Here is a 26,650-nt window from a genome sequence, read left to right on the forward strand (position 1 = left end):
GTGTGTGCTTATGATCAGGGAGTTTTCCTGCTTTTTTTTCCTCTCTCTTCAACTCCATGACTTCAGTTTGTCAGGGTGTTTCTGTGTTTGTTTTTATAATTGAGTTTTTCCTCGAGGCCAGATCTCTTCTTGTGAGCAAGTAAATCTGCCTGCATGTGATGTGAAGCTGGCAGACTTTTTTTTTTTTTTTTTTAAATGGGACATCGTGTTTAAAGAGGGTTTTAGGAGCATTTGTCATCATTGAATATATGCCAGCACATTATAACAGCAGCATAACCTTGTAGATAAAAAGAACAGACAAGTAACATGGAGAAAAATAGCCGAACTTTGAGTCATTTCAAATGCAAATGCAGCAAAACAGACTGCAACTCAATATCAAAGACATTATATTTTGTACTTTCAGTGTGTGTCTCGAGGGTATTTTGGTGTACGTTCATGGAAAACTGGGCAGAAACAATACGATCACCCATTGTATCCAGTCTGCGCCCACACTGAAGTCACTCAGGCCTCTTTCTTTCCTTCTTGGCACCGAGTGTTTGAGGTCTGGATCCAATCGAGCCGTCACCAGATAGAGCTAGACTTCCATGCATTAATCAGAGCTGGGGATCAGCTGAATAGTGAGCGAATCAATTGGATCCAGGCGAAGAAGCCAAGTCCAGCTGTGGTCTGGCACCAAGAAACAGCTGCAGGAAAGAGGGAGGAGAGAGTCGAGGGAGAGGGAGGTGGAAAAGTGTGTGTGAGTGAGTAAGAGAGCCCGACATGCCGTAAAGAGAACACAGAATTAGCGACGATAAAAGTAAAGGGAGGAGAATGAGAGCAAGATGGAGATCAGACAGCAAATGAGGGTCCCTCAGATATAGTATCACAGCCGGATGTTTATACTGAAACAGGAAGAGGAAGTGGATACTTAAATAACCTTTGCAACAACTTTGCATTTAATAATTGTCTTTAGGGACCAAACTAGTGCCTTTGCGTGCTTAACTATAAATGTTGTGTGTGATTTACATTGCTGGCTGCTAATTTACAACCCATGCCATTGTGCAAGAAGCTATTAAACTTGTGTTTTTCTTTTTAAAATGTCTGTTTTTGGAATTCTGGGATTTATTTTTAAGCTCTTGGATAGTGTTTTTCAGCAGTAATATCTGTTTTTATATTAAACCATTGTGGGGAATACTGCAAATCAATAAACAGGATCTGATGATGGCAAAATTAGATTTTTATATCATATTGACATTTTTTTATGGGATAAGGTAACTTTACCTGTATTGTTTTTATATTGCTAGATTTTACAGAAAAGACCTGCCAAGTTTATCACTGCTAGGGTGCTCAATCTCACCCTGAGCCCAACGGGTCCCGACGGTCCAGAGGGGTCCCAAAAATGTGTGCTGATTGCCAGTGTTCGGGTAGGGCTTTTCTGCTGGAGACTCGTGTCACAATGCCACACAGCTGATGAGTCCCAGGTGCTTAAAGACGATTCGTGCTCTTTGGGAGGTCGAGCTTGGTCGAGCTCTGGCTTAGTATTTTATGGGTTGATCTCGAACGGGCTGAGTTCGGGCATCAGCTCACACGGATCAGTTTGGTTTGGGCTGACCACTGAGCAAAGGGAAACGTGCATCTACTGCTAGCTGGGATGGAAAATATATATTAAAGATTTTGGGGTGAACTTTCCATTTTAAATCAGTGTGCTGCTGCCTGGAAAGTAGAATATGAATCTTAAAACATATGTCATGCTCTGGAAAATAGTCTTTGGTAACATGATCTCTCAGTAAGACGTTAAACTAGCAAAACCACCATATGATACCGCACTGCTCATGAAGTATAACCAGCAGATCAGACCACCGCGGGCCGGCAGTTTGAATGATTAATTTGTTCTACCTGATAGTATCTTATATCCTCATATGTCCTCGTATGTTAAGACAAAGCAGCTTTCCCTGTTCGCAGTAAAGACCACAATCCATCAGTCTGTGTTACTTATCTCCCATGATTCCTTCCATCTGTCTGTCAGTGCTGCCTGTTGTAACATTGCACGCTACAGTGCAAGAGCTAGACAAACAATACTGACGTCCTCCATCATCTTTCAGTAACAAAAGCAGGATGGAAAGTTTAGCGATGGATGTGCACCTTCTCTGTTTGATTTGTAGCTCTCACCTGGGTTCTTTCTGTTGAACAGGAAATGTGTATCTTTTACTCACCAAAGGCCTGTTTGTTCTTATTTTAAAACATTTTTTGTCTCGTGCACGCACAGATCGAGAGGCGGTTGGAGTTGGTGCGTTTGGTGTCGCACAACACACACAAGAGGCTGGTTTCCTGTCTGCAGGGTCAACTTGGAACAGACACAGAGAAGAGACATGTAAGAAGCACTTTATTGCTCTTTTATTCAGCTGCTGCACTTTTTAGACACTCAGAACTTTCAACAGGCCTCATCTAATCATCTCTCGCATGTTAGCAACGTGCTACATAGCCAGGATCTCTACATAAAGCTTCCATTTTGCAGTAAGAGTCACTCTGTAGCTGCTAAATGAAATAAGGATGAATCACTGTGACACCATTGTCAGTATTTGCGAGTACCTGCTACATTGTGCTATGAGCACATGGCATCTCCTCTTATGTAACACACTGATATGAGAAGGACTCAGGAGAAAAATATGCAGTGCTGGCCTCCTGCCAGCTTCACTTTTACTGAATAACAAACCTACCTCAGCCACAATAAAACACACCAAACTCTGAGTAAATATCCTAATAGTACATGAAGGCTGAAAAACAAATATTGTTTACAGTAAATACTTCGATCCTAGGTGCTGATCGTTTGGTTATCTTTTGGCTATTTGTTTACCACACATCTTTATGTTGACTGAACTTCATTTGCCGGTCTGCTTGCAGAAAAAGTTGCCCCTGACGATGCTGTCCCAGGCAATGCAAGAGGGAGGCGGTCAGCTGGGAGAGGAGAGTCTGATTGGGTGAGATGCCTGTCTGTCTCTAAAAGACGTTCCATTGACTCTAATCAACCATTATGTTACAGTTGTTTTGTGTCTCTTTCTGGTGTTTTTGTGTTCTCTTTAATTATTTTACCTTTTTTTTGTAGTTGTTGTGAAGGTCTTGGCAGATGTTTTGTCTCTCTTTGTGGTTGTTTTGCTCATTTTCTTTGTAGTCGCAAGTCTCCTTGTATCGCTTTGTAGCTGCTTTGCATCTGTTTGTAGTCGTTCAGTGTTTCTGGTCTTTTTATGTTTCTTTGTGATTGTTTTGCCCCTTTTTGTTGTTGTTGAAGGTCTTTTTGTGTCTCTTTTGTGGCTATTTTACATCTCTTTGAAGTCATTTTGTTTCTCTTACTGGTCTTTTTCCATTTATGTGTTTTTTTTGCGCTTTCTAGTTTTTACGTCTTGAGTCTCTTTGTTTCTCTTTGCAGCAGTTTTGCATCTTTTTATAGTTGCTCAGTTTCTTGGGTCTTTTTGCATCTCTTCGCAACTGGTTTGTCCTTTTTCCCTGTTGTCTTGAGTCTCTTTATGTCTTTTGTTGCAGTTTTGTATCTCTCTGTAGTTGTTTAGCATCTCTGCTTTTTTGCATCTCTGCAGTTTTGCCCTTTTTTATTTGTCCTTGTGAGTCTGTCTCTTTGTAGCTGTTTTGCATCTCTTTTTAGTTGTTTTTTTTGTCTCTCTCTGGTCCTTCTGTGTGTCTTTGTGGTTGTATTGCTTTTTGTTGTGGTCCTTGTGAGTCTCTTTGTAGCTCTTTTGCATCTCTTTGTAGTCATTTTGTGTCTCTTTCTGATCTTTTTCAATCTTTCTTTGGTCAAAAAATGTCTTTTAATGCGACATTTTACAGGTGAAGGCTCAGAAGGGTCCCCTGACATTTTTAGCCCCTGGGCCTGTGCCCAATAGGCCCATTCAGTAATCCATCCATGCAATGGGCCTCTTGTGTGTCTATGTTTCCTTTTACCTTAACATATTTTTTCTCACTGTGAGCAAGTGCTAACTATATATGTGTGTGTGTGTGTGTGTGTGTGTGTGTGTGTGTGTGTGTGTGTGTGTATGTGTGCGTGCAGCAAGATGATGGATGTGTGTGGAGAAGCTGAGAGCAGGTTAGCCACTGAACTGATGCAGCATGAAGTCCAGATTGAGAGAGACATCCTGGATCCTCTGAACCAGCTGGCAGAGGTGAAAACACTGCAGCTCTCTCCATACAGGAGTGATCTCTTAAAACCTGCATGCATCTGTATTTTTTGTACATTTGTATTTTAAGACAACTTACAATTGGCTGAAACACTGAGTAAGCCTGTACAGGATGTGTACACACTGTGCCTCTTTAATCTCACACTTGTGCCTAATTCAACATGGCCTTTGGCATCTTTTTGTGTTATATTAACATTATTATTCATGATTCGTATTGACAAAATGTTCCCACGCAAAAGATGTTATCCTACGTGTTGACTATGAAGTGCGTGTGTACTCATGGTGTACTCATAATTCTCACTGTTTCCCCCACAGATTGAGATTCCCAATATACTAAAACAAAGGAAACAATTGGCTAAACTGGTTCTGGACTATGACTCGGCCAAGACAAGGTACACTTGATTATAGTCTTTAATCACACCCTTTTTTCATATGTTAACTTTGTTCCACACTGGCCCCTTTTTGCACATTTAGGCCGTGGTTTAGTGGAGGGTATAAACAGGTTGCAAAAGCTGTGAGAAAAGTCTGTTGCTGTTGTGTGCACAAAGTCAACCATCATGCGTGTCAGTCAGCACAGGATCCGTTAAATCTGAGACTGCCAGCCATTCACTGATCATTGCCAATCAAGCTGAAAATAGGCTGATGCTAGTCACTTGGCGATTGATCTGCGCATGTCTAAAAGGTTTCAAATCAAACACGCTCATTCTTACTGTGGCCTAAATGTCTGAATAATGTCTTCGCCTGCAGGTGGTACCAGGCAACAAAGTCCAACAACCAGGCCATGGCAGCTAAGGCGGATTCTCTTAAAGATGAGATGGACGAGGCTCTCAACAAAGTAGAAATATGCAAGGTAGATTTGTTTTAAATCTTTTTTGCAACCAGATTTCTTACTCAAAATACAATTTCTGCTGCTGCCACATAACAGTACAGTGCTTTACCAACTGTGGTTTAAGTATGGCATACATATTGTATTTAATCAAGACATATTTAATCTAACAGCTGTACATTCCAGTCAGGGCCTCTTCATCAGGTTAGGATCATATCTTATGACCTGCCTGAACAAAGGAAACCTTGTAACAGGAACAAACATGCTATGCACATTATTAGGACCATGTAATTAAAGGTCAATGCTGTGTCATCTGGAGTTCATCTGCATCTTAATGAAAAGTTTCTGTGCAAAGTAAAGCAGAGGTTTAAGGTTGCTGTAATGTTTGCCATGTATGGAAATATGTATATATTTTGCATCCCACAGGACCAGCTCTCTGCAGACTTGTACAACTTTGCTTCCAAGGAGGGAGATTACGCACGCTATTATGTCATGGTGAGTGCACCTCAGTTTAGTGTAAATGACCCAGTGCTGACATGGAAATGTGGTGCAAAGATGGACTATTCCACTATAACTGTGTTGGTTTAGTGATGCAGTTTGAATGCTTTATGCAAAAAGTTTGTATATATGACCTTTGATTATGTTTGTGTATTTATATCAGTTATTAGAGGCCCAGGCAGACTACCACAGGAGGTCTCTGGCAGCTCTGGAGGCAGCTATACCGACTATCCAAACACAGCAAGGTAAACAACAAGACTTAAAACAGACTCTACATCTGCAAACAATGTAAAAAACATAACCTTTGCATGCATTTGTCATAAAACCCCAATATAGTTAAAGAGTTGGCAACCATACTTGCAAATATGTTGTACAGCTCATAAGCTACTTTATACCCTGCTGTTGAGATATGTTTCCTGGCTTGTGATAGTTTGTAATTGGGTCATGTATACAACATATTCTGCTTCAATATTCTGGATTAGGCCTTTTTCCAAATTTAGCATTTCCCAATTAAGATGTGGAATATGCCGCTATTTTTCGGGTTTTAACAACACCATTTGGACATGTATAGAGTGTATTCAGAATATGCATCTCAGTTGGGGTTTTTGCCACAGTTTGCGAGACCAGCCTGTTGCCAACAGTTTGGATGGCTGAGTAGAAATTCATGCCCAAAAGAAAAGCCCACATTTCCAGTTGGAAGGAGGAACACCTACATTTAAATACTGTGAAAGACAAATATCACAATGCCAACCTTTTCAAGAGGTTGGTTGAAGGAATGAAAGAGAGAGGCTGTATTTGTATAGTTTAACAAGTCAGCCACTTATGGAAAATTTTGCAAAAAAATCCTATTTTGATGCAAAGAGGCCAAATGACAAGCACTTTAAGCCGTTCTACTTTTCTGTATTTGACATAAATGCCATGTTTATTACGTTATTGCGTTATTATTATGTTAAGTTGAATATGCAGGGCTGCACGTAAAATGTAATTTCAGTGGAATATTCATTTTCATTAGCTGTGTAAAAAAGTTTAGTAAAAATATTGTCTTTTTTGTGAAAAGGGAAAAAAACCTGAATGTTTAGTGCATGTAAACACTAACACTAACACAACAACAGGAGGGATCATTACACAGAACAATACATTTTCATTAAAAAATCCTCCATCCATCCAAGTCTAACTAAAACTCACAATGCATCCTCCATAAATCTAAATAAATTGGTTTCTAAGTACTTTTAAAAAAAAACCCAAAAACTCTGACACATTCACTGTGAGCTATAGAAGAACTATAGAAGAATAGTGGACAGAAATGCCTCCACTGACACTGACTACTATTCTAGACTCGTGGATGGAGAAACCAGCGTACGGCACGGCTCTGGAGGAGCACCTGAAGAGGAGCAACCGTGAGATCGCTCTCCCCATAGAGGCCTGCGTCATGATGCTGCTGGAGACCGGCATGAAGGAGGAGGTACGGATGGAGTAATGATGTTGGCACCAAGGTTGTTGTCGTTAACTAAAACTAAACTGAAAACTAAAATTAGGTATGAAAAAACATTTTATCAATGAAATAAAAATTAAAAGCAGACTTGAGAAAAAAATATAAACTAACTGAAATGATATTTTGTACTTAGAAAACTAAATAAAATAAAATATAAATTTACAAAAAATGTATTAATGTTTGTCTTGTTCAATTTGGTCAAATTGGATTTGAATATGCACATTTGCTTGTCACTCACCATCATGTGATTGCTCATGTGACTGCAGTCACCTGTGTTTAAGATAGTGCTGTACAGCGTTATCTAATGAAGAGCTAGTGTGCTCGAAAGATCGCTATCTTAGTGCCTTAAATATTTTGGATTATCGCAGCCCTACAGTCTGCAAGCTGTCTTTTTCTTCATATTGTAAGCACATCAAGCACGAGGAGTCATTGGTCAATGCATTTATTGAAACTCGGATATTTATATGACTGCGGGTCAATTGCCTTCTCAAAGTGTTATACTAATGTTAGAATTCTTATTCTTAAAACTTGCCCCTGATAAAACCCCCACATTACAATAATAAAAAAATGAAATGAATACTGAAACTACTAAAAACAAAAAAAAACAAACCATTTTTAAACAATAAAAACTAAACCGAAATGAGCAAACCAGCTCTGGAAACTAACTGAAATTCAACTGAATTGAAAACGAAAATTGAAAACAAAATAAAAACCCATAAAATAAACACAACTATGAAAAAACTTGTTGGCACACAGACTGAGTAGAAGATGTGGACGTTATTTTCAGGTCTGAAAAGTGAAGCCAATACAAAAATGCCCACACCTGCACCTTTCAAAGAGCCCACTGGAGGCGAATCTACTGATTGCAGCAAGGAGTCAATATAATTCAATATATTAATAGAAATCAATTAGAAAATGACCCTAGTTCTCTGATTAATCACCTCAGTAAACATTTTCCTAATGGGTTTATGGTCTCAATCGCTAGTTTCAAGTATTCTTCAAAACAGCATGATGTTCATTTTGTAAATTACGGTACCGTGTAGAGTAAAATAGATAATAAAGCAGCGTATGCTTTGATGTGTGGCTACGTGGTGATTGACAAGTCACTACCAGCCGGGTTCTTGCTCATCTTGTCCAAATGCGGTCACTTCTGGCTTCAAAAAACCAAGATGGTGACAAAAACTGGCTTTAAAATGCAAGTCCATGGTGGCTTTTTCCAATTTTATTATACAGCCAATGTTTTTGCAGAAGAGTAGGAAAAACTTTGGAAAAGTAGGGCAAAGTTGAGAATTTATTAACCAGAATTTGGATATAAATTTGTGCCCATAAAACCCACTGCTCCACTCTGTCGGAGCAGGAAGTAGAGGTGGGTCATAAGGACCGCACTCTAGAGATGATGGCACTCACAGTCTGGAAATATCCATAACTTGTGGTTAGTTAGCCTTGAGCCCGCGGTAAGATGCACCGTGTGTGTGCGTGCGTGCGTGCGGGCATCTGTTATGCATTAGCTTTGACTATTGCACTCTTAAACTGTAACCATATTACTAGACTTCCCAATGAGGACAATTTTATTAACGGAAACAAAACTCTTGCTGTACGTCTGCTACTCATCCCGAAAAAGCCACATCTCTAATGGCAAAAAACACTTCCTATCTTGAATTTCTCAGTTGTTTACAGGATGGTACACTTTGTTTGCTTTACTTCTCTTTTCCTGTTACCAACCCATGCTCACTTCTTTAATCTGAGGACTGAAAACAGTCACCTGTACCTGTACGAGAAAAGCATCACTCAAGCAATTTTTCTGCATTATCCTGACAGGGTCTCTTCAGAATAGCTGCTGGAGCTTCAAAACTGAAGAAGCTAAAAGCAGCGCTGGACTGCTCCACCTCGCAGCTCGAGGAGTTCTACTCTGATCCACACGCCGTCGCCGGTACACTGTCTTCTACAAATCCGCAAAAAGTGAAACCATCTGGTCCAGTTTATTTTCTCATAACTTTTCTCTTCACACACAGGAGCCCTGAAGTCCTACCTCAGGGAACTTCCTGAACCTCTAATGACTTATGGTCTGTACGACGAGTGGCTGCAGGCCTCCAAGTAAGACGACACACAGATACGACTCTTTTAATATTCTGTAAAACAAACATTAAACTCACCTGAAGCTGTGTGCGCACACAGGTTGCGTTAGGTATTCTTGTACTTGTGTGACAAGCAAATTTTTTGTGTGTGTGGTTTCAGTGTGTCTGACTCGGACAAGAGGCTTCAGGCCTTGTGGGTGACATGTGACCGTTTGCCGAAGACTCACAAGGCGAACCTCAGGTAGGAGCGTCTTCAACGATACGGTATTCAGTTCGGATGATGCAATTCAACGTGTTGTTGCCACGGTGGAGATGTGCGCTCTGTTTCTGAAAGAACATCAACGGAACTGAACGTCTGAAGTTTATTTCAGTTTCCTTTTTTCACTTTCATAAATGATACTGCAGATTTTAACCAGCTGAAAACGTCGTTTTGGTGCCTAATTAGCAGTAGCGTAATGTAACAAAGTAATAATATTTCGTTACAGTACTTGAGTGTTGTTTTGGAGTATCTTTATTTACATTTTTATATTTCTGTCAACATTCACTTTTTCTTCACTGCATGTACTAAATACTATTACTCAAAAACATTTCCCAAAACCTAGTTTGGAACCGAGTTATCTACGACAAAATAGGAAGGGAGGGATGAACGGATGAAGGAACAGAAGGGAAGGAAAGACTGGATTTTCTCTTTAAATCCATTCAGTTAAAAATAAAGAAGCTGTGTTTGAAACTGTTCCCTATCACGGTTTAGTGCGCTATATAGTGTGTTTGCCTTTTTATAGTAGTGTTCGAATTCTCAGCAGTTACTTTCATCCACTATATAGAGCACTATTAAATTCCCACAATGCAAAGCTAATTTGAGTGTACATATGATGTACCCTACATTTCACTCCTGTATACCACAATGCAATGTGGTCGTGTATTTTCGGAGGAAGAAAATTCTAGCACAATGGCCAAAATCTTGTTCATATGTGATATTCTGCTAAAATCTGGGCCCCAAGATGAGTCCGACGGTTGAAAGATGTGAAATGGAAATGAACAATAAGAGAAAAATGTATTCTCACGACAGAAAAAAAGGATGAAATAAAAATAATAATGAAAAGTAGTCACAGTCGCCTCAGGGTTTTTTAAAGCGCCTGGAGTTTCTGTTTCAGGTATCTGGTGAAGTTTCTGGCTAAACTGGCTCAGGACAGTGAGGTCAATAAGATGACTCCCAGCAACATCGCCATCGTCCTGGGGCCCAACCTGCTGTGGGCAAAGACTGAAGGGTAAAAACTGTGTACTGTCACTTCAAATTTATGTTAACCTTCAGTTTACAAAGTGAAGCTGACTCTTCCTCCTGTCCTCGTCCGTCTGTGTCTGTGCTCAGGACGCTGGCAGAGATGGCAGCAGCTACATCTGTCCACGTGGTCGCCATCATTGAGCCCATCATCCAGCACGCTGATTGGTTCTTTCCTGAAGGTAAAACATCTCCACTTGTTCTATTCACAGTTGTGCTTCTCTCGCTCTTACCTCAAAAAAGATTAAATAGAGAAGACCAGAAAGATTTTGGAAGACACTGACCATTGCCGACTATTGCATCTTTATTGTACAGTTAGGGGGAGCAAAGTTCTGGTTTTGCTACCCCACCTCTTTTCTTTTTAAAAATACACTTCACTTATCTTTGCTTATATTTAAGCAGCTTGTATTGGACATGAGTTTACTGTTTTAAACAAATGCCAAAAAAATATTCCAAAATCACACATTTTTGACCATGTTTTGAGTTGGTTCAGTCTAACCTGCAGCTAATGGCACAGCTGATGGATATGAGTTGGGAGAAGATTTCCTAGAGGGCTTTCTGTCAGAAATGATGAATGAATAGATTTCAGTACGGGCTTTCTGACAGAGAGCCAAGAAGGAAAAACTCTCCCATGTGCGATCGCAGCCGACTGACAGCAGCGCAGTGAGAGAAGCAGAGAAAGAGAGCAGAGTTTTTCCTCACAGGGCCTGTCTGAGTGTTCAAGAGTCAAAGGCTCAGTGGTAGAAATTTTTTTAGACTCCCGCAGACTACATGTACCTTGTTTTTCGTTTCAGTTTTAGTCAGACTTATTTATAAATACGAGGATGCGTCGTTCCGTGTCTGTCCTTTTATCCAGCCGCTTCGCTGTGCTTTCAGTATCACCAGGGGTGGATTTGGTGAAATGGGGGCCTTGGGCCTCAGACAAAATCTGTCTGGCTTTTTTTTTCGAGTTCTCTTACTGAGAATGTTGGTAGAAGTGTGACAGAAAAATATTAACAAATGATATGAAGTGTAATTATGGAACGCAGAAAGAGTTCAGGTCAAACTCCTGCATTCAGGAATGGATTTGTTGGAAAACATTATTTAAATTGACAAAGTCTGTTCAAGGTGAAGCTTATTCTGCTGGACAGTTTGATATATTATAATGTATCATATTTTAATTGTTCTATTTTGTACGTAATAATCTGACACTGCATGATGTTTTGTTATAAAGAAGTGTACAGTTGCTGTTTTAAAGAAGTTATTATTACTATACTATGACATTTTAACTAAATTCTTATGATAAATTATACTATAAACTTTTTTTTCTGATTTTTTTTACATTCGTATGACACATTATACTGTGAGATTTTCATTAAATGTTTATGTTATAGCATGCTATAGCATTTTTATACATTTTTTTATTTACAATTACATTTTGATCAGGTTACTTTTTTTATTACACGTTTATCAGCTTTTTTCTCATATTTTTATGTTTTTCTACATATTATACTATGACGTTTCGGGAGCTTTTTTTACACATGCTATGTTATGATGTAGCTGGCCATTTTATGACATTTTTTGTCTCAAACATGCTCTGCTATGTGGTTCTCAGCCCTAACCCTAACCCTAACCCTAACCCTATTTTATGCTGTTTTCAGCTATTTTTGGGACATCTCATATTTTGACATTTTTGGCTATACTATAGTATTGCATTTTTTTATATGCTATATTATGGTGTGCTGGACATTTTTGCAATATTGAATATTTCAAATTTTATCCTGTTTTTAGCTGTTTTCAGCTGTTGTCATATTTTGACATTGTTCACCATGCTGTATTATGGGGTTTTTTGCCGTTTTTGCAATATTCATTGCTATGGCTTGTCTCTGCACACTATTTCATGCTGCTTGTAGCTTTTTTCAACTGTTGTTGAGACATGTCATATTTTGACATTTTTCACCATACTAAAAGTATTGTATTTTTGTACATTTTTTGACATGCTATATTATGGTGTTTTTGGTGATTTTTGAAACATTCTATGTTATGGCATGTCTCTGGACACGATTTTATGCTTTCTTAAGCTGATTTCAGCTGTTTTTTGGACATGTCATATTTGGAAACTTTTTACTTTGCTATAGCATTGCTTCCTGGGTCTTTTCTTCGACATCCTATTTTATGCCGTTTTTGGCAGTATTTGGATGTTCTGCATGACATCCTAAGTGGTTTTCAACAGTTTTTTGGACATGTCATATTTTGACATTTTTGCCATACTATAGCCTTGCTTCTTTTGTCATTTTTTTGACATGGTAATTTATGTGGTTTCGGGACGTTTTTCTGTGTTTTTTCAATACTGTATAGTATAATATGACTCTACGTGCTATTCTAAGTGGTTTTCAGCTGTTTTTTGGACATGTCATGTTTTGACATTTTTGCCATAGTATAGCCTTGCTTCTTTGGTCAATTTTTCGACATGCTATTTTTTGGGTTTTTGGCCAGTTTGTGGATGTTTTTTCAGTACTGTATAGTATAATATGACTCTCTGTGCTATTCTAAGTGGTTTTCAGCTGTTTTTTGGACTTGTCATATTTTGACATTTTTGCCATAGTATAGCCTTGCTTCTTCGGTCAATTTTTCGACATGCTATTTGTTGGGTTTCTGGACAGTTGTTGGTGTTTTTTCAATGCTGTATAGTATAATATGACTCTGCGTTCTATTCTAAGTGGTTTTCAACAGTTTTTTGGACATGTCATATTTTGACATTTTTGCCATACTATAGCCTTGCTTCTTTGGTCAATTTTTCGACATGCTATTTTTTGGGTTTCTGGCCAGTTTGTGGATGTTTTTTCAATACTGTATAGTATAATATGACTCTACGTGCTATTCGAAGTGGTTTTCAGCTGTTTTTTGGACATGTCATATTTTGACATTTTTGCCATAGTATAGCCTTGCTTCTTTGGTCAATTTTTCGACATGCTATTTTTTGGGTTTCTGGACAGTTTGTGGATGTTTTTTCAATGCTGTATAGTATAATATGACTCTGCGTTCTATTCTAAGTGGTTTTCAACAGTTTTTTGGACATGTCATATTTTGACATTTTTGCCATAGTATAGCCTTGCTTCTTTGGTCAATTTTTCGACATGCTATTTTTTGGGTTTCTGGCCAGTTTGTGGATGTTTTTTCAATACTGTATAGTATAATATGACTCTACGTGCTATTCTAAGTGGTTTTCAGCTGTTTTTTGGACATGTCATATTTTGACGTTTTTGCCATACTATAGCCTTGCTTCTTTGGTCAATTTTTCGACATGCTATTTTTTGGGTTTCTGGCCAGTTTGTGGATGTTTTTTCAATACTGTATAGTATAATATGACTCTACGTGCTATTCGAAGTGGTTTTCAGCTGTTTTTTGGACATGTCATATTTTGACGTTTTTGCCATACTATAGCCTTGCTTCTTTGGTCAATTTTTCGACATGCTATTTGTTGGGTTTCTGGCCAGTTTGTGCATGTTTTTTCAATACTGTATAGTATAATATGACTCTACGTGCTATTCTAAGTGGTTTTCAGCTGTTTTTTGGACATGTCATATTTTGACATTTTTGCCATAGTATAGCCTTGCTTCTTTGGTCAATTTTTCGACATGCTATTTGTTGGGTTTCTGGCCAGTTTGTGGATGTTTTTTCAATACTGTATAGTATAATATGACTCTACGTGCTAATCTAAGTGGTTTTCAGCTGTTTTTTGGACATGTCATATTTTGACATTTTTGCCATACTATAGCCTTGCTTCTTTGGTCAATTTTTCGACATGCTATTTTTTGGGTTTCTGGACAGTTTTTTGGTGTTTTTTCAATACTGTATAGTATAATATGACTCTACGTGCTATTCTAAGTGGTTTTCAGCTGTTTTTTGGACATGTCATGTTTTGACATTTTTGCCATAGTATAGCCTTGCTTCTTTGGTCAATTTTTCGACATGCTATTTTTTGGGTTTTTGGCCAGTTTGTGGATGTTTTTTCAGTACTGTATAGTATAATATGACTCTCTGTGCTATTCTAAGTGGTTTTCAGCTGTTTTTTGGACTTGTCATATTTTGACATTTTTGCCATAGTATAGCCTTGCTTCTTTGGTCAATTTTTCGACATGGTAATTTATGGGGCTTCTGGCTGGTTTTGGATGTTTTTTCAACACTGTATAGTATAATATGACTCTACATGCTATTCTAAGTGGTTTTCAACAGTTTTTTGGACATGTCATATTTTGACATTTTTGCCATAGTATAGCCTTGCTTCTTTGGTCAATTTTTCGACATGCTATTTTTTGGGTTTCTGGCCAGTTTATGGATGTTTTTTCAGTACTGTATAGTATAATATGACTCTACGTGCTATTCTAAGTGGTTTTCAGCTGTTTTTTGGACTTGTCATATTTTGACATTTTTGCCATAGTATAGCCTTGCTTCTTTGGTCAATTTTTCGACATGCTATTTTTTGGGTTTCTGGCCAGTTTGTGGATGTTTTTTCAATACTGTATAGTATAATATGACTCTACGTGCTATTCTAAGTGGTTTTCAGCTGTTTTTTGGACTTGTCATATTTTGACATTTTTGCCATACTATAGCCTTGCTTCTTTGGTCAATTTTTCGACATGCTATTTTTTGGGTTTCTGGCCAGTTTGTGGATGTTTTTTCACTACTGTATAGTATAATATGACTCTACGTGCTAATCTAAGTGGTTTTCAGCTGTTTTTTGGACTTGTCATATTTTTACATTTTTGCCATAGTATAGCCTTGCTTCTTCGGTCAATTTTTCGACATGCTATTTGTTGGGTTTCTGGACAGTTGTTGGTGTTTTTTCAATGCTGTATAGTATAATATGACTCTGCGTTCTATTCTAAGTGGTTTTCAACAGTTTTTTGGACATGTCATATTTTGACATTTTTGCCATAGTATAGCCTTGCTTCTTTGGTCAATTTTTCGACATGCTATTTTTTGGGTTTCTGGCCAGTTTGTGGATGTTTTTTCAATACTGTATAGTATAATATGACTCTACGTGCTATTCTAAGTGGTTTTCAGCTGTTTTTTGGACATGTCATATTTTGACATTTTTGCCATAGTATAGCCTTGCTTCTTTGGTCAATTTTTCGACATGCTATTTTTTGGGTTTCTGGCCAGTTTGTGGATGTTTTTTCAATACTGTATAGTATAATATGACTCTACGTGCTATTCGAAGTGGTTTTCAGCTGTTTTTTGGACATGTCATATTTTGACGTTTTTGCCATACTATAGCCTTGCTTCTTTGGTCAATTTTTTGACATGCTATTTGTTGGGTTTCTGGCCAGTTTGTGGATGTTTTTTCAATACTGTATAGTATAATATGACTCTACGTGCTATTCTAAGTGGTTTTCAGCTGTTTTTTGGACATGTCATATTTTGACATTTTTGCCATAGTATAGCCTTGCTTCTTTGGTCAATTTTTCGACATGCTATTTGTTGGGTTTCTGGCCAGTTTGTGGATGTTTTTTCAATACTGTATAGTATAATATGACTCTACGTGCTAATCTAAGTGGTTTTCAGCTGTTTTTTGGACATGTCATATTTTGACATTTTTGCCATACTATAGCCTTGCTTCTTTGGTCAATTTTTCGACATGCTATTTTTTGGGTTTCTGGACAGTTTTTTGGTGTTTTTTCAATACTGTATAGTATAATATGACTCTACGTGCTATTCTAAGTGGTTTTCAGCTGTTTTTTGGACATGTCATGTTTTGACATTTTTGCCATAGTATAGCCTTGCTTCTTTGGTCAATTTTTCGACATGCTATTTTTTGGGTTTTTGGCCAGTTTGTGGATGTTTTTCAATACTGTATAGTATAATATGACTCTCTCTGTGCTATTCTAAGTGGTTTTCAGCTGTTTTTGGACTTGTCATATTTTGACATTTTTGCCATAGTATAGCCTTGCTTCTTTGGTCAATTTTTCGACATGGTAATTTTTTGGGCTTCTGGCTGTTTGTGCATGTTTTTTCAACACTGTATAGTATAATATGACTCTACATGCTATTCTAAGTGGTTTTCAACAGTTTTTTGGACATGTCATATTTTGACATTTTTGCCATAGTATAGCCTTGCTTCTTTGGTCAATTTTTCGACATGCTATTTTTTGGGTTTCTGGCCAGTTTATGGATGTTTTTTCACTACTGTATAGTATAATATGACTCTACGTGCTATTCTAAGTGGTTTTCAGCTGTTTTTTGGACTTGTCATATTTTGACATTTTTGCCATAGTATAGCCTTGCTTCTTTGGTCAATTTTTCGACATGCTATTTTTTGGGTTTCTGGCCAGTTTGTGGATGTTTTTTCAATACTGTATAGTATAATATGACTCTACGTGCTATTCTAAGTGGTTTTCAGCTGTTTTTTGGACTTGTCATATTTTGACATTTTTGCCATACTATAGCCTTGCTTCTTTGGTCAATTTTTCGACATGCTATTTTTGGGTTTCTGGCCAGTTTGTGGATGTTTTTTCACTACTGTATAGTATAATATGACTCTACGTGCTATTCTAAGTGGTTTTCAGCTGTTTTTGGACTTGTCATGTTTTGACATTTTTGCCATAGTATAGCCTTGCTTCTTCGGTCAATTTTTCGACATGCTATTTGTTGGGTTTCTGGACAGTTGTTGGTGTTTTTTCAATGCTGTATAGTATAATATGACTCTGCGTTCTATTCTAAGTGGTTTTCAACAGTTTTTTGGACATGTCATATTTTGACATTTTTGCCATACTATAGCCTTGCTTCTTTGGTCAATTTTTCGACATGCTATTTTTTGGGTTTCTGGCCAGTTTGTGGATGTTTTTTCAATACTGTATAGTATAATATGACTCTACGTGCTATTCTAAGTGGTTTTCAGCTGTTTTTTGGACATGTCATATTTTGACATTTTTGCCATAGTATAGCCTTGCTTCTTTGGTCAATTTTTCGACATGCTATTTTTTGGGTTTCTGGACAGTTTGTGGATGTTTTTTCAATGCTGTATAGTATAATATGACTCTGCGTTCTATTCTAAGTGGTTTTCAACAGTTTTTTGGACATGTCATATTTTGACATTTTTGCCATACTATAGCCTTGCTTCTTTGGTCAATTTTTCGACATGCTATTTTTTGGGTTTCTGGCCAGTTTGTGGATGTTTTTCAATACTGTATAGTATAATATGACTCTACGTGCTATTCTAAGTGGTTTTCAGCTGTTTTTTTGGACATGTCATATTTTGACATTTTTGCCATACTATAGCCTTGCTTCTTTGGTCAATTTTTCGACATGCTATTTTTTGGGTTTCTGGCCAGTTTGTGGATGTTTTTTCAATACTGTATAGTATAATATGACTCTACGTGCTATTCTAAGTGGTTTTCAGCTGTTTTTTGGACATGTCATATTTTGACATTTTTGCCATACTATAGCCTTGCTTCTTTGGTCAATTTTTCGACATGCTATTTTTTGGGTTTCTGGCCAGTTTATGGATGTTTTTTCAATACTGTATAGTATAATATGACTCTACGTGCTATTCTAAGTGGTTTTCAGCTGTTTTTTGGACATGTCATATTTTGACATTTTTGCCATACTATAGCCTTGCTTCTTTGGTCATTTTTTCGACATGCTATTTTTTGGGTTTCTGGCCAGTTTGTGAATGTTTTTTTCAATACTGTATAGTATAATATGACTCTACGTGCTATTCTAAGTGGTTTTCAACAGTTTTTTGGACATGTCATATTTTGACATTTTTGCCATACTATAGCCTTGCTTCTTTGGTCAATTTTTCGACATGCTATTTTGGGTTTCTGGCCAGTTTATGGATGTTTTTTCAATACTGTATAGTATAATATGACTCTACGTGCTATTCTAAGTGGTTTTCAACAGTTTTTTGGACATGTCATATTTTGACATTTTTGCCATACTATAGCCTTGCTTCTTTGGTCAATTTTTCGACATGCTATTTTTTGGGTTTCTGGCCAGTTTGTGGATGTTTTTCAATACTGTATAGTATAATATGACTCTACGTGCTATTCTAAGTGGTTTTCAGCTGTTTTTTGGACATGTCATATTTTGACATTTTGCCATACTATAGCCTTGCTTCTTTGGTCAATTTTTCGACATGCTATTTTTTTGGGTTTCTGGCCAGTTTGTGGATGTTTTTTCAATACTGTATAGTATAATATGACTCTCGTGCTATTCTAAGTGGTTTTCAGCTGTTTTTGGACATGTCATATTTTGACATTTTTGCCATACTATAGCCTTGCTTCTTTGGTCAATTTTTCGACATGCTATTTTTTGGGTTTCTGGCCAGTTTGTGGATGTTTTTTCAATACTGTATAGTATAATATGACTCTACGTGCTATTCTAAGTGGTTTTCAGCTGTTTTTTGGACATGTCATATTTTGACATTTTGCCATACTATAGCCTTGCTTCTTTGGTCAATTTTTCGACATGCTATTTTTTGGGTTTCTTGCCCGTTTGTGGATGGTTTTTCAATACTGTATTGTTTAATATGACTCTACGTGCTATTCTAAGTGGTTTTCAGCTGTTTTTTGGACATGTCATATTTTGACATTTTTGCCATAGTATAGCCTTGCTTCTTTGGTCAATTTTTCGACATGCTATTTTTTGGGTTTCTGGCCAGTTTGTGGATGTTTTTCAATACTGTATAGTATAATATGACTCTACGTGCTATTCTAAGTGGTTTTCAGCTGTTTTTGGACATGTCATATTTTGACATTTTTGCCATACTATAGCCTTGCTTCTTTGGTCAATTTTTCGACATGCTATTTTTGGGTTTCTGGCCAGTTTGTGGATGTTTTTCAATACTGTATAGTATAATATGACTCTCGTGCTATTCTAAGTGGTTTTCAGCTGTTTTTGGACATGTCATATTTTGACATTTTGCCATACTATAGCCTTGCTTCTTTGGTCAATTTTTCGACATGCTATTTTTTGGGTTTCTGGACAGTTTGTGGATGTTTTTTCAATGCTGTATAGTATAATATGACTCACGTGCTATTCTAAGTGGTTTTCAGCTGTTTTTTGGACATGTCATATTTTGACATTTTTGCCATACTATAGCCTTGCTTCTTTGGTCAATTTTTCGACATGCTATTTTTTTGGGTTTCTGGCCAGTTTGTGGATGTTTTTTCAATACTGTATAGTATAATATGACTCTCGTGCTATTCTAAGTGGTTTTCAGCTGTTTTTTGGACATGTCATATTTTGACATTTGCCATACTATAGCCTTGCTTCTTTGGTCAATTTTTCGACATGCTATTTTTTGGGTTTCTGGCCAGTTTGTGGATGTTTTTTCAATACTGTATAGTATAATATGACTCTATGTGCTATTCTAAGTGGTTTTCAGCTGTTTTTTGGACATGTCATATTTTGACATTTTTGCCATACTATAGCCTTGCTTCTTTGGTCAATTTTTCGACATGCTATTTTTTGGGTTTCTGGCCAGTTTGTGGATGTTTTTTCAATACTGTATAGTATAATATGACTCTACGTGCTATTCTAAGTGGTTTTCAGCTGTTTTTTGGACATGTCATATTTTGACATTTTTGCCATACTATAGCCTTGCTTCTTTGGTCAATTTTTCGACATGCTATTTTTGGGTTTCTGGCCAGTTTGTGGATGTTTTTCAATACTGTATAGTATAATATGACTCTACGTGCTATTCTAAGTGGTTTTCAGCTGTTTTTGGACATGTCATATTTTGACATTTTGCCATACTATAGCCTTGCTTCTTTGGTCAATTTTTCGACATGCTATTTTTGGGTTTCTGGCCAGTTTGTGGATGTTTTTCAATACTGTACAGTATAATATAACTCTACGTGCTATTCTCAGTGGTTTTCAGCTGTTTTTTGGACATGTCATATTTTGACATTTTTGCCATACTATAGCCTTGCTTCTTTGGTCAATTTTTCGACATGCTATTTTTTGGGTTTCTGGCCAGTTTGTGGATGTTTTTTCAATACTGTATAGTATAATATGACTCTACGTGCTATTCTAAGTGGTTTTCAGCTGTTTTTTGGACATGTCATATTTTGACATTTTTGCCATACTATAGCCTTGCTTCTTTGGTCAATTTTTCGACATGCTATTTTTTGGGTTTCTGGCCAGTTTGTGGATGTTTTTTCAATACTGTATAGTATAATATGACTCTACGTGCTATTCTAAGTGGTTTTCAGCTGTTTTTTGGACATGTCATATTTTGACATTTTTGCCATACTATAGCCTTGCTTCTTTGGTCAATTTTTCGACATGCTATTTTTTGGGTTTCTGGCCAGTTTGTGGATGTTTTTTCAATACTGTATAGTATAATATGACTCTACGTGCTATTCTAAGTGGGTTTCAGCTGTTTTTGGACATGTCATATTTTGACATTTTTGCCATACTATAGCCTTGCTTCTTTGGTCAATTTTTCGACATGCTATTTTTGGGTTTCTGGCCAGTTTGTGGATGTTTTTCAATAATGTATAGTATAATATGACTCTACGTGCTATTCTAAGTGGTTTTCAGCTGTTTTTTGGACATGTCATATTTTGACATTTTTGCCATACTATAGCCTTGCTTCTTTGGTCAATTTTTCGACATGCTATTTTTTGGGTTTCTGGCCAGTTTGTGGATGTTTTTTCAATACTGTATAGTATAATATGACTCTACGTGCTATTCTAAGTGGTTTTCAGCTGTTTTTTGGACTTGTCATATTTTGACATTTTTGCCATACTATAGCCTTGCTTCTTTGGTCAATTTTTCGACATGCTATTTTTTGGGTTTCTGGCCAGTTTATGGATGTTTTTTCACTACTGTATAGTATAATATGACTCTACGTGCTATTCTAAGTGGTTTTCAGCTGTTTTTTGGACATGTCATATTTTGACATTTTGCCATACTATAGCCTTGCTTCTTTGGTCAATTTTTCGACATGCTATTTTTTGGGTTTCTGGCCAGTTTGTGGATGTTTTTTCAATACTGTATAGTATAATATGACTCTACGTGCTATTCTAAGTGGTTTTCAGCTGTTTTTGGACATGTCATATTTTGACATTTTGCCATACTATAGCCTTGCTTCTTTGGTCAATTTTTCGACATGCTATTTTTTTGGGTTTCTGGCCAGTTTGTGGATGTTTTTCAATACTGTATCGTATAATATGACTCTATGTGCTATTCTAAGTGGTTTTCAGCTGTTTTTTGGACTTGTCATATTTTGACATTTTTGCCATACTATAGCCTTGCTTCTTTGGTCAATTTTTCGACATGCTATTTTTTGGGTTTCTGGCCAGTTTGTGGATGTTTTTTCAATACTGTATAGTATAATATGACTCTACGTGCTATTCTAAGTGGTTTTCAGCTGTTTTTTGGACTTGTCATATTTTGACATTTTTGCCATACTATAGCCTTGCTTCTTTGGTCAATTTTTCGACATGCTATTTTTTGGGTTTCTGGCCAGTTTGTGGATGTTTTTTCAATACTGTATAGTATAATATGACTCTACGTGCTATTCTAAGTGGTTTTCAGCTGTTTTTTGGACTTGTCATATTTTGACATTTTTGCCATACTATAGCCTTGCTTCTTTGGTCAATTTTTCGACATGCTATTTTTTTGGGTTTCTGGCCAGTTTGTGGATGTTTTTCAATACTGTATAGTATAATATGACTCTACCTGCTATTCTAAGTGGTTTTCAGCTGTTTTTGGACTTGTCATATTTTGACATTTTCGCCATACTATAGCCTTGCTTCTTTGGTCATTTTTTTGACATGCTATTTTTTGGGTTTCTGGCCAGTTTGTGGATGTTTTTTCAATACTGTACACAATAATATAACTCTACGTGCTATTCTAAGTGGTTTTCAGCTATTTTTTGGACATGTCATATTTTGACATTTTTGCCATACTATAGCCTTGCTTCTTTGGTCAATTTTTCGACATGCTATTTTTTGGGTTTCTGGCCAGTTTATGGATGTTTTTTTCACTACTGTATAGTATAATATGACTCTACGTGCTATTCTAAGTGGTTTTCAGCTGTTTTTTGGACTTGTCATATTTTGACATTTTTGCCATAGTATAGCCTTGCTTCTTTGGTCAATTTTTCGACATGCTATTTTTTGGGTTTCTGGACAGTTTGTGGATGTTTTTTCAATGCTGTATAGTATAATATGACTCTGCGTTCTATTCTAAGTGGTTTTCAACAGTTTTTTGGACATGTCATATTTTGACATTTTTGCCATACTATAGCCTTGCTTCTTTGGTCAATTTTTTGACGTGCTATTTTTTGGGTTTCTGGCCAGTTTGTGGATGTTTTTTCAATACTGTATAGTATAATATGACTCTACGTGCTATTCTAAGTGGGTTTCAGCTGTTTTTTGGACTTGTCATATTTTGACATTTTTGCCATACTATAGCCTTGCTTCTTTGGTCAATTTTTCGACATGCTATTTTTTGGGTTTCTGGCCAGTTTGTGGATGTTTTTTCAATACTGTATAGTATAATATGACTCTACGTGCTATTCTAAGTGGTTTTCAGCTGTTTTTTGGACTTGTCATATTTTGACATTTTTGCCATACTATAGCCTTGCTTCTTTGGTCAATTTTTCGACATGCTATTTTTTGGGTTTCTGGCCAGTTTGTGGATGTTTTTTCAATACTGTATAGTATAATATGACTCTGCGTTCTATTCTAAGTGGTTTTCAGCTGTTTTTTGGACTTGTCATATTTTGACATTTTTGCCATACTATAGCCTTGCTTCTTTGGTCAATTTTTCGACATGCTATTTTTTGGGTTTCTGGCCAGTTTGTGGATGTTCTTTCAATACTGTATAGTATAATATGACTCTACCTGCTATTCTAAGTGGTTTTCAGCTGTTTTTTGGACTTGTCATATTTTGACATTTTTGCCATACTATAGCCTTGCTTCTTTGGTCAATTTTTCGACATGCTATTTTTTGGGTTTCTGGCCAGTTTATGGATGTTTTTTCACTACTGTATAGTATAATATGACTCTACGTGCTATTCTAAGTGGTTTTCAGCTGTTTTTTGGACTTGTCATATTTTGACATTTTTGCCATACTATAGCCTTGCTTCTTTGGTCAATTTTTCGACATGCTATTTTTTGGGTTTCTGGACAGTTTTTTGGTGTTTTTTCAATACTGTATAGTATAATATGACTCTGCGTTCTATTCTAAGTGGTTTTCAACAGTTTTTTGGACATGTCATATTTTGACATTTTTGCCATACTATAGCCTTGCTTCTTTGGTCAATTTTTTGACGTGCTATTTTTTGGGTTTCTGGCCAGTTTGTGGATGTTTTTTCAATACTGTATAGTATAATATGACTCTACGTGCTATTCTAAGTGGTTTTCAGCTGTTTTTTGGACTTGTCATATTTTGACATTTTTGCCATACTATAGCCTTGCTTCTTTGGTCAATTTTTCGACATGCTATTTTTTGGGTTTCTGGCCAGTTTGTGGATGTTCTTTCAATACTGTATAGTATAATATGACTCTCGTGCTATTCTAAGTGGTTTTCAGCTGTTTTTGGACTTGTCATATTTTGACATTTTGCCATAGTATAGCCTTGCTTCTTTGGTCAATTTTTCGACATGCTATTTTTGGGTTTCTGGCCAGTTTGTGGATGTTTTTTCAATACTGTATAGTATAATATGACTCTACGTGCTATTCTAAGTGGTTTTCAGCTGTTTTTTGGACTTGTCATATTTTGACATTTTTGCCATACTATAGCCTTGCTTCTTTGGTCAATTTTTCGACATGCTATTTTTTGGGTTTCTGGCCAGTTTGTGGATGTTCTTTCAATACTGTATAGTATAATATGACTCTACCTGCTATTCTAAGTGGTTTTCAGCTGTTTTTTGGACTTGTCATATTTTGACATTTTTGCCATACTATAGCCTTGCTTCTTTGGTCAATTTTTCGACATGCTATTTTTTGGGTTTCTGGCCAGTTTATGGATGTTTTTTCAGTACTGTATAGTATAATATGACTCTACGTGCTATTCTAAGTGGTTTTCAGCTGTTTTTTGGACTTGTCATATTTTGACATTTTTGCCATACTATAGCCTTGCTTCTTTGGTCAATTTTTCGACATGCTATTTTTTGGGTTTCTGGACAGTTTTTTGGTGTTTTTTCAATACTGTATAGTATAATATGACTCTGCGTTCTATTCTAAGTGGTTTTCAGCAGTTTTTGGACATGTCATATTTTGACATTTTTGCCATACTATAGCCTTGCTTCTTTGGTCAATTTTTTGACGTGCTATTTTTTGGGTTTCTGGCCAGTTTGTGGATGTTTTTTCAATACTGTATCGTATAATATGACTCTATATGCTATTCTAAGTGGTTTTCAGCTGTTTTTTGGACTTGTCATATTTTGACATTTTTGCCATAGTATAGCCTTGCTTCTTTGGTCAATTTTTCGACATGCTATTTTTGGGTTTCTGGCCAGTTTGTGGATGTTCTTTCAATACTGTATAGTATAATATGACTCTCGTGCTATTCTAAGTGGTTTTCAGCTGTTTTTTGGACTTGTCATATTTTGACATTTTTGCCATAGTATAGCCTTGCTTCTTTGGTCAATTTTTCGACATGCTATTTTTTGGGTTTCTGGCCAGTTTGTGGATGTTTTTTCAATACTGTATAGTATAATATGACTCTACGTGCTATTCTAAGTGGTTTTCAGCTGTTTTTGGACTTGTCATATTTTGACATTTTTGCCATACTATAGCCTTGCTTCTTTGGTCAATTTTTCGACATGCTATTTTTTGGGTTTCTGGCCAGTTTGTGGATGTTCTTTCAATACTGTATAGTATAATATGACTCTACCTGCTATTCTAAGTGGTTTTCAGCTGTTTTTTGGACTTGTCATATTTTGACATTTTTGCCATACTATAGCCTTGCTTCTTTGGTCAATTTTTCGACATGCTATTTTTTGGGTTTCTGGCCAGTTTATGGATGTTTTTTCAGTACTGTATAGTATAATATGACTCTACGTGCTATTCTAAGTGGTTTTCAGCTGTTTTTTGGACTTGTCATATTTTGACATTTTGCCATACTATAGCCTTGCTTCTTTGGTCAATTTTTCGACATGCTATTTTTTGGGTTTCTGGACAGTTTTTTGGTGTTTTTTCAATACTGTATAGTATAATATGACTCTGCGTTCTATTCTAAGTGGTTTTCAACAGTTTTTTGGACATGTCATATTTTGACATTTTTGCCATACTATAGCCTTGCTTCTTTGGTCAATTTTTCGACGTGCTATTTTTTGGGTTTCTGGACAGTTTTTTGGTGTTTTTTCAATACTGTATAGTATAATATGACTCTGTGTTCTATTCTAAGTGGTTTTCAGGTGTTTTTTGGACATGTCATATTTTGACATTTTGCGATACTATAGCCTTGCTTCTTTGGTCAATTTTTCGACATGCTATTTTTTGGGTTTCTGGCCAGTTTGTGGATGTTCTTTCAATACTGTATAGTATAATATGACTCTACCTGCTATTCTAAGTGGTTTTCAGCTGTTTTTTGGACTTGTCATATTTTGACATTTTTGCCATACTATAGCCTTGCTTCTTTGGTCAATTTTTCGACATGCTATTTTTTGGGTTTCTGGCCAGTTTGTGGATGTTTTTTCAATACTGTATAGTATAATATGACTCTATGTGCTTTTCTAAGTGGTTTTCAGCTGTTTTTTGGACTTGTCATATTTTGACATTTTTGCCATACTATAGCCTTGCTTCTTTGGTCAATTTTTCGACATGCTATTTTTGGGTTTCTGGCCAGTTTGTGGATGTTTTTTCAATACTGTATAGTATAATATGACTCTACGTGCTATTCTAAGTGGTTTTCAGCTGTTTTTTGGACTTGTCATATTTTGACATTTTTGCCATACTATAGCCTTGCTTCTTTGGTCAATTTTTCGACATGCTATTTTTTGGGTTTCTGGCCAGCTTGTGGATGTTTTTTCAATACTGTATAGTATAATATGACTCTACGTTCTATTCTCCGTGGTTTTTAGCTGTTTTTTGGACTTGTCATATTTTGACATTTTTGCCATACTATAGCCTTGCTTCTTTGGTCAATTTTTCGACATGCTATTTTTGGGTTTCTGGCCAGTTTGTGGATGTTTTTCAATACTGTATAGTATAATATGACTCTACGTGCTATTCTAAGTGGTTTTCAGCTGTTTTTGGACTTGTCATATTTTGACATTTTGCCATACTATAGCCTTGCTTCTTTGGTCAATTTTTCGACATGCTATTTTTGGGTTTCTGGCCAGTTTGTGGATGTTTTTCAATACTGTATAGT

At 36.6% G+C, this 26,650-nt stretch overlaps 1 protein-coding gene across 5 annotated transcripts in view; it reads left to right on the forward strand.

Moving 5' to 3' along the window:
- arhgap17b (Rho GTPase activating protein 17b) overlaps window positions 1-26,650 on the forward strand; it is a 68,877-nt gene that overhangs the window by 12,050 nt on the left and 30,177 nt on the right. For all 5 annotated transcript variants that reach the window (XM_042504247.2, XM_088069487.1, XM_042504248.2 and 2 more), the window contains exons 3-15: window positions 2,246-2,350; window positions 2,881-2,957; window positions 4,037-4,148; window positions 4,479-4,555; window positions 4,911-5,013; window positions 5,416-5,484; window positions 5,651-5,732; window positions 6,822-6,949; window positions 8,798-8,909; window positions 8,992-9,073; window positions 9,215-9,295; window positions 10,209-10,322; window positions 10,424-10,515. In XM_042504247.2, the coding sequence (XP_042360181.2) occupies window positions 2,246-2,350; window positions 2,881-2,957; window positions 4,037-4,148; window positions 4,479-4,555; window positions 4,911-5,013; window positions 5,416-5,484; window positions 5,651-5,732; window positions 6,822-6,949; window positions 8,798-8,909; window positions 8,992-9,073; window positions 9,215-9,295; window positions 10,209-10,322; window positions 10,424-10,515 (1,234 nt within the window). The remainder of the gene's footprint in view (window positions 1-2,245; window positions 2,351-2,880; window positions 2,958-4,036; window positions 4,149-4,478; window positions 4,556-4,910; window positions 5,014-5,415; window positions 5,485-5,650; window positions 5,733-6,821; window positions 6,950-8,797; window positions 8,910-8,991; window positions 9,074-9,214; window positions 9,296-10,208; window positions 10,323-10,423; window positions 10,516-26,650) is intronic.

Source organism: Plectropomus leopardus, chromosome 18 (assembly GCF_026936395.1).
Source record: "Plectropomus leopardus strain MGB_pleo_1.0 chromosome 18, ASM2693639v1, whole genome shotgun sequence".
Classification (NCBI taxonomy): domain Eukaryota; kingdom Metazoa; phylum Chordata; class Actinopteri; order Perciformes; family Serranidae; genus Plectropomus; species Plectropomus leopardus.